Source organism: Mycena indigotica (assembly GCF_014461135.1).
Source record: "Mycena indigotica strain 171206Taipei chromosome Unknown Mind.scaff0005, whole genome shotgun sequence".
NCBI lineage: Eukaryota > Fungi > Basidiomycota > Agaricomycetes > Agaricales > Mycenaceae > Mycena > Mycena indigotica.
Window position 1 is genome coordinate 2,238,326 of NW_023503004.1, and position 13,995 is coordinate 2,252,320.

At 56.2% G+C, this 13,995-nt stretch overlaps 1 protein-coding gene across 1 annotated transcript; it reads right to left on the reverse strand.

Annotated features, from left to right (window-relative positions):
• Positions 1-6,507: 6,507 nt before the first annotated feature.
• Positions 6,508-7,417, reverse strand: MIND_00583000 (uncharacterized protein; the record flags this gene model as incomplete). Its single annotated transcript, XM_037362589.1, has 2 exons — positions 6,508-7,249; positions 7,302-7,417. 2 exons carry the CDS (start codon positions 7,415-7,417, stop codon positions 6,508-6,510), a joined length of 858 nt encoding a protein of 285 aa, XP_037220510.1.
• Positions 7,418-13,995: the final 6,578 nt, after the last annotated feature.

Here is a 13,995-nt window from a genome sequence, read left to right on the forward strand (position 1 = left end):
TCACACAACGTGGCAGCGGGGGCGTCTCGAGTCGCCCCGAGCTGTCCCTACCCTGCTCTCTATTGCAGCAGTGGCACCATCTACGCTGCCTGGTTGCCAACCACCCAGCTATGGGGGTTGAACCATCTTTCCCACACTTGTCAGGCTGGCAGGAGACCGTCACGTGGGCCCGGGCCGGCCCCGTTCCTGACAGAAACCTTGATGCCGTCACTTGATCCCATCAAGCGCGTCTCCGCGTCTCCGCACCCTGACGCTCTCCCTCCACTGCCTGCACCACATCCCACATCCAGTGATCCCGAGTCTTCGACTTCCTTGGCCACTCCCCTCTAGAAGTCCATCCAGAATCACCATCATGGATCACTAACGCCATCGGAGACCTGTCCGGATGTGGACGCACCACTTCCCTCCGAGACCTTGAGCCTATGGCCTTCTAGCCTCTCCGGGCTGTTATTTATCAAGGTCTCCCTACCATCTCTATCCGCTGGACGTCTTGGGTGTCCCCAACCTATGTCAGCGTTTGGGCTTACGTTCGGATGGCTGAGCTTTGCCATGGCTCCGCTCTCTACTCCGCCACCACGGCCCCCGTCATCGGGTCTTCCCTGTCAGGGTTCGGGTCGGGCCAACGGGCCCTATACGGCCCATCGGGCCCTCACCACCCTTAGAGCCCTAGGGCTTGACAAGCCCTCATAATTCACAAGCTCAAAGCAATGAGCAACAACACTAATATCCCAGAGAAGGGACATAATCACGGATCGCGCTTTAGTCAGCCATCAAGCCATCATGACCCGCCATCAGGGATCATGATGCGCCGCCGGACGCCCTTGACAGCGGGCCCAATCGGCCCTAGACAACCACAGGGTCCAGGAGGGAGCTCCTTACTGTTGCATTGCCAAACACTCCTTAGTGTCGACTTTGGCATGGCTCCTTTCCAGAGGAATGGTCCCTGGGCTCCTAGCGGAGCGACCAGGGACGACCAGAGACATCCCCTGCTCCCTTCTGATCGACCCTCAGCGGGCCCGATCGGCCCCTAGCGCCCACAGTATATAAAGACCGGAGTATTACTCCTGTACCTTAGGTTTAGCATTGAAGTCTCTTCCTTTGAACCCTACTCCGGCCTGGTCCCCTAGAGCGGGGTTGCTGCAACCATACCCCGGGAAAGGGGCGTCTAGACGACTTCCCACACCCAGGCTAGCTTGCCTCATTGACCTGAGCCCTTGGTTGGGCTGGACAGCTCAGGCTCTTGTCTCTTATGTTCATCCTTGTCCTAGCCACTTCTTCCTGCTCTCTGGCCTCAAGCTCTGGGTTCCCCTGGTACGGGGCGATGGGAGGGTGCGGGCCCGATCGGGCCCGCATGTCACGCGTCACACCGCGCCGTCACGCGGTGTCTAGGAGCCACAGCGACTCGTTACTCCAGGAAAGGAGATATGTCGCCCCTTGGACTGGCAACCCTTCTCAAGCGCTCCAGGGGTCTCGGGCCCGCAGCCCCTGTTGCGGGGCGACTCCCCTCGACCCCCGAACCGTCGGGCGTGACCGCGTTACGTCACGCCCCGCCCGAACGGCTTGTTCAACTGGCCCAGCCTATGCCTTGCCCTATGTCTTGGGCACCAACTCTACTAGACAGCGATCTTTGGCTATGGACTCGTTCCCTTCAGCAGGGGTAGGAAACTCTAGACGACTACTCGTATCCTGTGACACCGCTGTCACACAACGTGGCAGCGGGGCGTCTCGAGTCGCCCCGAGCTGTCCCTACCCTGCTCTCTATTGCAGCAGTGGCACCATCTACGCTGCCTGGTTGCCAACCACCCAGCTATGGGGGTTGAACCATCTTTCCCACACTTGTCAGGCTGACAGGAGACCGTCACGTGGGCCCGGGCCGGCCCTGTTCCTGACAGAATGCTAAACCTCCTTTACTGTCCTTCTTTCAAGTGTGGGGCGCTCTCTAGAAAGCTCAAGTTCTTGGAGCAATCCTTTCTGTGCTGAACGACCACTCGATGTGTCGGCACTTCGTCCAATGGGTTGAGGAGTTATCCCTTTCATCTTGAAACTCCTGGGAGCCAACAACTTTTGCTCCATTCGTCTTATGGGTTGAGGAGTCTGTCCCCTTCGCGTTAAAACTCCTGGGACCAGGTCAAAACCTGCTCCACTTGTTCACTCCGGTTAAGGAGTTCTTCAACACCTTCTGCACCTAATGACGTGATGAACCGACCTGATTCGAACCTTCGACCACCGACTACGGCAAGGGACCGAGTTCACGGGCCCTTTCGGTTTCGATCTACCCCGCTCGCCATACTCGCGGGCCCGACAATCCGTCTGTTTTGTTCTTGGTGTGCGTTCTTAGAAGACCTTGCGCGGCCTGACTCGAAGTCTGGCCTGTCAATCTACGGGCCCGATGACCCGTTGGTCCGAACACAAACCTTTGTTTCTTTCGCCCCTACTCGGCAAATTCTTTCCCTATACCCTCTTCTTTCAATTCGTACCCTGGCGCCGAGGTAAGGAATATCGGCTCCCCCAGATGTCGACTTCTGGGCTGCAACTTCTTTCTGCCATGGGGCGTCCACTCCGGTGAACGGCGCTTGAGGCACGGGAAACGTTGAGTCCGTCCCCACCTCTATAGCAGCCAAGGAGAGTGGAAAACCACTCTGGGAGCGCTGGGGGAAGAAGCAGACCCAGGCTCTTTTCACTAGCAAGAGACCCGTCCCGTGCGCCCGAACGTCACCCCTTTCCCAACCGTGGGAAATTTCGTTCAAAGGTGCTGGCCTTCAACCAGACAAACCCAAAACCGTGTGAATTGATGTTCAAACCCTCATACGACTAAGATGATGGGATCGATGACCTGAATTGGCCCGATTCGGCCCACATCGGCCCGATCGGCCTGACGGGCCCCGACGAACTGATGGGCCAAATCTGCATATACGAAAAAACAACGATGACCCCTGGACGGGTGGCTGCACACTGGCAGCAAAAAACCGGGGACAATAACACCCCAAAATTGGAGGCTGGACAGAGGGATGGCTAGGTGTCGTCATAGCGACCCCATCGCCTCTGGGCTTCGACTGGCAACGAGATTGAACATTGCATATGCGCGGACGCACTGGACCGGACCGGGCTGAAACTACGCAAACAGGAGAAGCTACGAAAGGTCTAAAAACGCGCAGCCAATGCTCAGCATGTAATTGGAAGCCAGTGTTCGGAAAATGTGAACAACCAAACACCCCGAGAAACCGGGGCGACCAAGCCACGCCGACTCGAGATGAGTCGTTCCAAGGGAGGGGGCGATGTCACGGATAAGACCCGGCCCGTCCGCTCCGGCGCTGGTGTCGGGCCATCGCGGGCCCGTAGCACGCAGCACGTGATGACAGGGAACATGCGCCCCAGTGGGAGGAACGCACACGTGGGAAGCACGTGACCGAGAACGACAGCGTCGAGCCGTCGCCGAGCCCAACTTCGACACAAGGCGATAGGGGAGGAGTGCTAGGAGGTTAGGAGTAGCGCCTGGCCCGCAAGGGATGTCCGATCGTCCCCTCTGCGGCTAGGAACGGGAGAAATGGGGGAGACTCAGAAGCGTCTGGATGTCCGATCATCCCTTGCAAAGGCGCACCTGGGGCAACAGGCGATGGGGAGGAGTGCTGGGAGGTTAGGCGCAGCGCCTGGACCGGATGGGGTGTACGACCACCTCCGCTCGGCCAGGAACGGGAACGGGGAGACCCAGGAGAGCGTCAGGATGTCTGATCATCCTTTGGGAGGACGCGACTGGGGCCTGGACGCGAGAGAGGAATCGACTAAGCCCTTCGACGAGAAGGCATCTACATGCGAATGACGAAATTTTTTTCTCAACAAATCGGAATTGAATACGGAAATCGGACGATAAAACTCGGGACGAGTTTCGCCTAGTGGGGGGGTGATGTCAGGGTTCGGGTCGGGCCAACGGGCCCTATACGGCCCATCGGGCCCTCACCACCCTTAGAGCCCTAGGGCTTGACAAGCCCTCATAATTCACAAGCTCAAAGCAATGAGCAACAACACTAATATCCCAGAGAAGGGACATAATCACGGATCGCGCTTTAGTCAGCCATCAAGCCATCATGACCCGCCATCAGGGATCATGATGCGCCGCCGGACGCCCTTGACAGCGGGCCCAATCGGCCCTAGACAACCACAGGGTCCAGGAGGGAGCTCCTTACTGTTGCATTGCCAAACACTCCTTAGTGTCGACTTTGGCATGGCTCCTTTCCAGAGGAATGGTCCCTGGGCTCCTAGCGGAGCGACCAGGGACGACCAGAGACATCCCCTGCTCCCTTCTGATCGACCCTCAGCGGGCCCGATCGGCCCCTAGCGCCCACAGTATATAAAGACTAGAGTATTACTCCTGTACCTTAGGTTTAGCATTGAAGTCTCTTCCTTTGAACCCTACTCCGGCCTGGTCCCCTAGAGCGGGGTTGCTGCAACCATACCCCGGGAAAGGGGCGTCTAGACGACTTCCCACACCCAGGCTAGCTTGCCTCATTGACCTGAGCCCTTGGTTGGGCTGGACAGCTCAGGCTCTTGTCTCTTATGTTCATCCTTGTCCTAGCCACTTCTTCCTGCTCTCTGGCCTCAAGCTCTGGGTTCCCCTGGTACGGGGCGATGGGAGGGTGCGGGCCCGATCGGGCCCGCATGTCACGCGTCACACCGCGCCGTCACGCGGTGTCTAGGAGCCACAGCGACTCGTTACTCCAGGAAAGGAGATATGTCGCCCCTTGGACTGGCAACCCTTCTCAAGCGCTCCAGGGGTCTCGGGCCCGCAGCCCCTGTTGCGGGGCGACTCCCCTCGACCCCCCGAACCGTCGGGCGTGACCGCGTTACGTCACGCCCCGCCCGAACGGCTTGTTCAACTGGCCCAGCCTATGCCTTGCCCTATGTCTTGGGCACCAACTCTACTAGACAGCGATCTTTGGCTATGGACTCGTTCCCTTCAGCAGGGGTAGGAAACTCTAGACGACTACTCGTATCCTGTGACACCGCTGTCACACAACGTGGCAGCGGGGCGTCTCGAGTCGCCCCGAGCTGTCCCTACCCTGCTCTCTATTGCAGCAGTGGCACCATCTACGCTGCCTGGTTGCCAACCACCCAGCTATGGGGGTTGAACCATCTTTCCCACACTTGTCAGGCTGACAGGAGACCGTCACGTGGGCCCGGGCCGGCCCTGTTCCTGACATTCCCCTGGGTAAGGCCTACTGCCGTTAAGGCTCGTGCCTACTGCAGCACCCCAGGCTGCACGCCCTCACACCTCCACCTCTCTGGAGATGTCCGGGGACGTCTCCGAGTGACCCCCTGTCGCTACCCTCCAGTGGTCATGGCTGGCCGCCATTCCCATTGGTCCTCTTCGACACTCCCCGGCCCTTGGGCTAGACCAGACTCCTTCCCTTTCCGCTCCACGCCTTCCCTCTCCGTTTCCGGCCGTCACGTCACGGTCACACACCCGGAGTCGATTCCGATTCCGATTCCGACTCCGGTTGTCACGTCACGGTCACAAGCGGAGACGCCCAGAGGCAGCCTGGACCTCCCGAAGCCCTTCTTGGGCCTTCTAGGGATGCCTGGGCCCCTCCCTTGGCATCACGGTCCCAAACCTGCCTCTCCGGAGCTTCGAGGGCTACTCGACACTCACCTAGGGTCCATTAGCGACACCTGACTTCTCCAACCCGTCACCCGTCGCTACGCAGTCACTCTATCATTACTCCGGTCACTAGTATATAGTAGTGCACCTGGGCAGAGGGCTCCTTGGCTTGTTCTCTAAGGATTCCCCCTCTGCTCAGGTGAGTCTGTAGCGTCCCTTCCTGTTGTAGTAGTTCACTAAGGATTCCCCCTCTGCTCAGGACTCTGATTTCGAGCCTCGCGAGGTTGCCCTTACACCGGCTGGTATTGACCCATCAGTGCTTTTGTGGTGTAGGATTGCTTGCTGTGCTTGAATTACCCCCCAATTTGTCATATATCAGGCTGATTTGTCATATATAATGGCAATTTGTCATTTATTTTCATATATCAGGTACACTCACACCAGGGTTTCTGCCAAAAAATAAGCCCTGAAGTAGGATTTATTTCGGATAAATAGTGGACAAACAAGATTTATATTTTGATAACTTGGAAAGATAACAAATAAAACTCCAGCAAAGTAGACTTGATTTGTAACAAGTTGGGGTATATATTAAGTCATCAGATTAGACTTAATTCAAAGTCAATATCAGTTAATAATTCTGTGGCTACAATTTGTGACCAATGAATGGACCAAATATCCCACAAGCCAGGAGACACTGTAAACAAAAACATCAGGGGCAGCACCAAAGTGTACCCAATATATCAGAAATAAATGACAAATTGCCATTATATATAACATATTACCTTGATATATGACAAATTAGGGTAATAATGATGTGGCATTTTTTTGACAAATATTTGGGCTTGAATGAGGTGCACTTATTATCTTCAAAACATGGTTAGGAAGAGGGTAGTCACAATATATGGCCAGAACCATTATGCATGTGTTGAATTTGCCTCTGCTGCGGCCCGGGCAACCTCCTCCTCTGCGCAGGCCCAATAGTCCCGTCCGCCCCAGGCACCGGTCTCCCAGTCCTCGTCAAGGTCGACCCGAGTCAAGGCCGCCGCGCGTGGATCATCCATGGCCACGATCACCGCCCTCTGCCGTTCATACGTCGCCGCGTCAGCCTCCAGGCCGCCCGCGTCCGCGGCCGCGTCTGCGTCTGGCACGTGCACATACACACACACCGCGAGGCGCAGCAGCGTCCCCAGCGCGTCGCGCATGACGTCCGGGAGGTACTGGTCCATGAAGGACAGGTGTGTGAGCGCAGGGCAGGCCGCTGCGATCAGGGGCGGCGTCCATGGCCCGGCGTGGCCGGCCGGCCCGAGCAGCTCCAGGTGCGTCAGGTGTGTGAGCGGGGGAAAGTCCGGCACGAAGTTCACGCCGGCGCCGGTCTCCGGGAAGACATTATACGGGCTTAAGGACAGCCGCCGCAGATGGGCCAGCGGCTGCAGCGCGCGCATGTCGGAGGCGAAGGGCGGCTCGCCCCACAGCCCCAGGTCGACGAGGTTCGGGAATGTCCGGGCCAGGCGGGATGCGATGCGCGGCACCCGCAGAGTGGTCGCAAAGTGTGTTGTGTGTGCAGCACTCGCGGGGAGGGTTTCTACATGTCGCCACAGCGCCTCGAGGTCTCTGCTGCTCGGTATCCGATACATCCGATACCGCAGCGGCCCAATCCTGCATTTGTTCAGCGTTTGTTTCGCGCAGTTGACGAGAACAGGATAGCTACCAGACGTTGACCCGCCGCGCGACGAGCGGCAGTGTGCATATCATACGCTGGTCCGCCCACGCCGCGAGCTCAAACACAGCTCTCTCGAGTTCCCGCGGCAACGTCGGCTCTGTCATCGTCTTCAGGGGAAAAGAGGATGTTGATTCGCTTATGTTATCACAGGTCACACAGTACCATCAACCACGTGCACTTGTACGTCACTTTACGCATGTCTACCACCGACCCAGTTCTGCCGCCGGAACTCGAGCGTATCGTATTCGAGCTTGCGGCATGGGGAGACATGAACACGATATGCACGTTGACGCTCGTTGCACAGCGTGTGAACACCTGGTATTTGTCTCTTTGTCATCATGCATCAGGAAACACGAAATCCACTATGTGGTTATCAGCCTTGGCTATGAAGCCTGTCATAGCAGTTATAGCGCTATGATGCCTTCTATATGATCCCCCATAGCACACCATAGCACTATAGACACTCTTGCTTGTAATATGTGTGTATATGGAGTTTGGGCTACTAACTATGACATGTCCCGGGCCCATAAACAATCAAAAATGAATATGATTTGCACCACGAGCTAGTGTTGCATCCAGCTGTGCTTGCCTATGCTTATGGTACTGAGATACAAGGTACATATGGTATCGGAAGAAGTAGAAATCACGGTACCGGCGCAGATAAGGGTTGAAATAGAAAGCCGTGGCTTGTGACAGGATATCGTTGCAATTCCAGTCTGAGCTGGTGCTAGATGGAAACTTTGGGAGGAGATGGCAGGTCTGTGCAATGTCAGCCAATGATATAATAGAGGAGCGCCGCTGTCCCGCGGTTGTTGAATGAGTGATTCGGGAAAGACCAGAAGGGGACTCGAAGTCCTTGAGCGTGTTGCGGAAAGGCGTGAACCAATGAACATATACAAGTGGCTCCTGATAGCTCGAGAGACTGCGGGGTAGTCGGAAGATAGTTTTGACCTGTGCAACTTGAAGACCTGTGACCGGTGTAGATAATAGTACTCAGTCGGGCACGAAAAGGACGACTGAGGTAGCTCCTGTATGTAGGTAGGTATAAGTACTCGATCACGAATGATACGGTAGTAAGGGGTGAGGGAATAACGGTGTCGATACGCGCTCACAAAGGGGCGCGTCGGCTATATGGCCAGCCGAGCCTTGTTTCAACACTCCCCCTGGCGCGGACGGTCCATATGTAAGTAAATCAAGATAGAATCGAGGAAAGGAAACGAGGGGAAACGGAAACTCCCCCTCGTGTATACGTACGGGCATCTTCGCCCCGCTCCACACATCCTCCGCTCGCACCCACACCCACTACTCCGTCAGCCCCATTGCCCGGACATGCTCGCGATGCAGATCCCGCGGGAGTATCTTTGTGAAGATGTCGGCTATGTTGTTCCCCGACGGAACATGCTCGATCTCGATGTCTCCCGTGTCGACGCGCTCTCGAATGTAATGTTCGCGTACATCAATGTGCTTGACACGCGCGTGGCCCCTGGTATCTCGCGCGAGTGCCGCCCGCTCCCATGTTGTCAGTCCGAATCAGGGCTGGTCGATCTTGCGGCATATTTAGCTCGTCCAGAAAGCTATAGAGCCACATGGCCTGTTTCGCTCCACGCGACAGCGCCACGTACTCCGCCTCGGTCGTAGAGGTAGCAACCGTGGCTTGCTTCTTCGAAGACCAAGAGATCGGGCCCCCCGACATCATGAAAATTTCGCCTGACGTCGAGCGCCTTGTGTCCACATCGGAAGCGTAGTCGGCATCCACCCAGCCGGTAGGTCGAATTCCCGCTTCGGTTCCGCGGTGGTATGTAAGATGGTAGTCGAGCGTACCCTTGAGATAAGCGAGTAAGTGCTGAACGGCCTTCCAGTGTGCAGGTCCGGGCTTCTGCACGAAAGCAGCAAGTCGATTGACAGCAAAGGCGATATCGGGTCGGGTAGTGTTAGCTGCGTGGAGTATGGAGCCCACAGCTTCGCGATAGGGTTTGTCCTGCATGAATTTGACTTCTGCCTCTGTCGTTGCGGCCTGGGATTTGCTGAGAATCAGCCCGAGTGGAAGCGGTGTGGCCTTGGGGTTGCAGTCTAGCATGCCATAACGAGTTAGCACACGTTCGAGATAGGGACGTGAAGAAACCGTGATGATTCCTTTCGACTCGTCATAGGACACGCTCATCCCCAGTGAGGATGTCGTTCGGGGGACCTCGGTTACCTCGTACGCTGACTTGATGCCTTCCATTGCCTCCTCCGCAGCCCGCGCTCGACGATGAGATGCCGTCCATATCGTCTGTGTAGACACCCATGATTGAAGTGCCTGTCTCGGTTTGACGAATGCGTACTGCAGGGTCTGCGCGCGACCGAACCCAGTGGAGGGCGCTGAGAGTGCTGTTAAGCTCATGTGCCCAGTTGCGGCCCGACTGCATCATGCCATACAGTGACCGCAACATCAAGCACACTTTGCTCTCCTGCCCCGGGACGACGAATCCCTCGGGTTGGCGCATGTAAACGGTTTCAGTCATCTCCGCATTGAGATATGCGCTGACGACATCCATCGCCCACATCACCCAGTCAGGCTCGTTGGACGCATATCGCCCAGAGGATTCTCAGAGACTCGTAGCGGACAACGCCAGCATACGTTTCAAAGAAATCCACCCCGGCAATCTGCTGGAACCCTTTTGCGACCAGGCGGGCTTTCCATTTGATTATCGTACCATCGGCGTCGTATTTTGACGGCGTAAACCCACTTGCTGTCGATCACGTTTGCGCCAGCAGGTAGATCCACGAGAACCCACACTTCGCGACCGATTAAGGACGCGTACTCCTTCTCCATTGGGGCCATCCAAACCTCAGGATGCAGCATTGCCTCCCAATAGCTCGTAGGCACAGCCAGAGTCGAAATGTTGAAGGCCGCCGCGGCCCGCGTCCGTCTTGGTCGTTTGCGTGCATTCGTCCAGTCCTCACCCACAGCTCGTGCTGCAGCTTCATGGGACTGGTATTCGAGCGATTCGGACATCTTCTGGGTCGGTTTGCGGAGACGTGTCATCGGAGCAGCGGAAGCGAGAGGCAAGTCAGGATCGTCGCCAGGAGTACTTGGTTTTTCGAGATCTACACCCGCGGCACCAAACTGGTTAGCGACATCCACATCAGAGCCAAGAGAAACGTGCGGTTCATCCAGTTCCCCCTCGTCTCCCGTGTCGCCAGCCAACTCCACACCTCCCCCTGCTGAGGCACGGGACCAATGTCCAGCACCTTCGTCGAAGACTACATCGCGGGCAGAGAAGAGGCGTCGCCTCGAGGCATCCCACATCTGGTAGCCGGCTGTTCCGTTATATCCGACCATCACCGTTTTGACAGATCGGGGATTCAGTTTCCCGCCGGTGTCGGTGATAGGCACTATCTTCGCATAGGCCACTGACCCAAAGACTCGCAGGTGAGCAATATCCGGCTTATTCCCATGGTATACTTCCCAGGGAGTTTTACCACCAGCACGACGTTTCGGATGGAACCATTGCACGTAGACAGCCGTCTCGACCGCCTTGGGCCACAAGGATTTGGGCAGTCCTGAGTCAGCGAGTAACGAGCGGGCAAAGGATATTGAGGTGCGTATTCCACGCTCAGCGACACCATTCTGAGCTGATGAATGCGGAGTAGTCACCTCCAGTATGATCCCCTCAGATGCGAGATACGAGTCCCACATCTCGTTAATCCACTCGCGCCCCCCATCGACCCGCACCTTTCGGACTTTCTTCCTGGTCTGCGTTTCAATTTCCGCCTTTACTCGCTTAAACGCATCCAGTGACGAAGTCGCTGTCTTGTCTTTCAGGAAGAACGCCCAAGGCCCACCACAAAATCCATCGACGGCATGGAACACCCATCGAACTCCACCCAGCCCAACGAGCTGTGCCGGTCCCCACAAGTCAATATACACACGCTCGCCGATTTCCTTCTCTGGCTCGTGTACGCCATCAAAGGGGTCTGCGTGCTTGTTTACCCGCCAAGCAGTCTTCACATAAGCCGTGAGTATCTCCCTCGAGTATACTCAGGCCGCTGACATGCTTGTCCGACAGTAGCGTGGTCATCCCGCTTTCGCCGATGTGAGCGAGACGTCGGTGCCACGTCTCTCTGCTTGCTGGTGAAGCCCTAGAGCTCGCCACCGCGGCAGTCACACCGGCATGGTCAAAATCCAAGCGGTACATGCCCCCGACCAATTTCCCCTCCATGAACGGTTCGCCACTGGGGGTTTTGAAGGTCGCGCGACCCTTGCGGAACTTCGACACCAAACTCTTTCTCATCCAGGCGCGATATGGAGATAAGATTGTAAACGATGTCGGGGGTATGGAGGGCATGGAGGAGTATCTCCTTCTTGCGTCCATTAAACTGGTAGGTCTTTCGCACTGTGCCGCTCCCAAGAATCTTGAACTTTGACCCTTCAGCCGCATTCCCCTCGCTCTCCATTGCCTGGTAATCAACGAAGTCTTCTCGGCGCCAGAAGCAATGGTCTGTGGCCGCAGAATCAGCGACCACGACATACGGCTTTTTGCGTTTCGATGGCTAGGACATTTACATTTTGCGCCACCAGCCTGTTCGCTCGGTATTGCGTGTACCATGCCGCGATGTCGAACTCTTGCTTTGGCGAGACGATCAGCTCCGAGGGAAATGTAACGTCCTCGTCGAGGAGATTGTCCATCAGTACATGCTCGTGGTCGGAGACACGATACACGATGAATCGTGGGTCATTCTGAATTGTCGATTCCCCGGGATAGGGCTGGTGATTTTGGAGTGTCATCGCCGCCGTCTCTTCTACCTTGGTGTGCGCCTGGTAGGTCTCCAATTCATCGACTGGGTCGAAGATTGACTCGTCTTCGTCAGAATAATTGTCGGAGGCATAGGAGGACTCAATATCCGCGTTAATCACCGAGTACGACGCGTCGGAGTCAAGGTACCCGTTCGATGTTTCTGGGGCTGAATTTCGAGGCACGGTCACGTGCACCGTCGCGTCGACTGCTTCTTGCCAATTCATCAGTGACTCGGGGGAAGCAAGGACTTCTTCCCCATCGAACTCGACTGCCTGGGTTCCGTCTGGATCGTAGACGCTCACAGTCGCCGCTGGCACAGTCCAATCCGCTGTAGAGTGTCCACCACCAATTGTGTCGACCATAAACGTGTATGTGTCGACTACGTTGGCAGACGGAGTCGAATTCCCCGACTTCTTGCCCTTCCACCACGTTGGCCACTGTCCCTCCTTCCCGCCGCCTGGCCAAAAGCAGTCGGCGATCAGGTGTCCCCGCTTTCCCTCTGCGCCGCATCGGGTGTTAATACAGATAAGGTTCTTCCGTGCAGCTCGACGTGCTGCAGCTGGGGATGGGGTCGTGGTGTCTGTTGCGAGAACTTGCGCAGACGATTGTGTGTTGGCGATTGCACGGTTGCTTATGCGCTCTGAATGCATGACAATCAGGCTTATAACTTCAGCCGATGTCTGGAGCGGATACAGCTGTGGAACAATGCTGTCCCACTCCTCGCCCAAGGAGCCGATGAAGATAATGCGGAACGCTTCATCGGTGACGTTAGCTCCCTGGTCGTTTGCGCTACGCCAGAGGGTTCGCATTTTGGATATGTGCTCTTGGATGGGAGTTCCAGGTTGGAGGAAGTGCGAGACCAGTTCGCGGTTCGCCTGGATGAGCGCCATCGAGTTGATGCGCTTGTGGTTGTCAGTCAATGACTTCCACGCCTCCGCGGCCGTACCATCTGTCTTCATGCCAAGACCAATTGGGTCTTTCACATTCAAGATGAGGAGCGCCTTCGCCATTGCATCTCGATGGATCCATTCGTCCAAACTGGGTGTCGTCGAATATATGTTGGTGGGATCGGGGGGAAGGGGAACACTTGCTGGAGTAGTAGTCGCCGTCGTCGTTGACGGAATAGGGGTCGGTGTAGGGGCGCACGATACTGCCTAGGATATATCCCCGCAGTCCGCGAGCGTCAGCGACGGCAATAAACTTCGTTTCAAAGCCAATGAAACCGGTGCCATCGAACTTCTCCCCGTCTGGGAGGATCGTCAAGGGATTCGAGTTAGTACTCATTCTGAGTGTCAGGGGTCGCTGAGTTCGTCGAGCGATTCGGTGTGTCTTTGAGTCGTATGGTAGAGTTAGAGGGAGAAATCTCGGGTGCCTTGAGTACTGGGTTGGTCTATTGGTTACGCGCGGGGCCCATAACCTGTAGATAATAGTACTCAGTCGGGCACGAAAAGGACGACTGAGGTAGCTCCTGTATGTAGGTAGGTATAAGTACTCGATCACGAATGATACGGTAGTAAGGGGTGAGGGAATAACGGTGTCGATACGCGCTCACAAAGGGCGCGTCGGCTATATGGCCAGCCGAGCCTTGTTTCAACAACCGGATATGATCTCGTTGAGACAAAGCATTGAAAAGAATGAGCAGGCTCACCACTCAGTGGGCCGTCCTTCCAATTGTTTGGCCCAACACGCACCAGAACGGTACTAAATTTAGCAGGGCTCCCGCGTTTGATGCCGTGATTCGAAATGGCACCGTCCGTCGCAAGGACAGCATGAACAATATCTGCCGTGCCGGACTCTGTCTCGGCTGCACGGATGACGGGAAGCCGAAGCGTTGCCTTTTTCAAGACCCCAAAGCCTGTTGTTGGGCCAAGCAGGGCACTCCCGGGGAGCTCGCTTTTGAC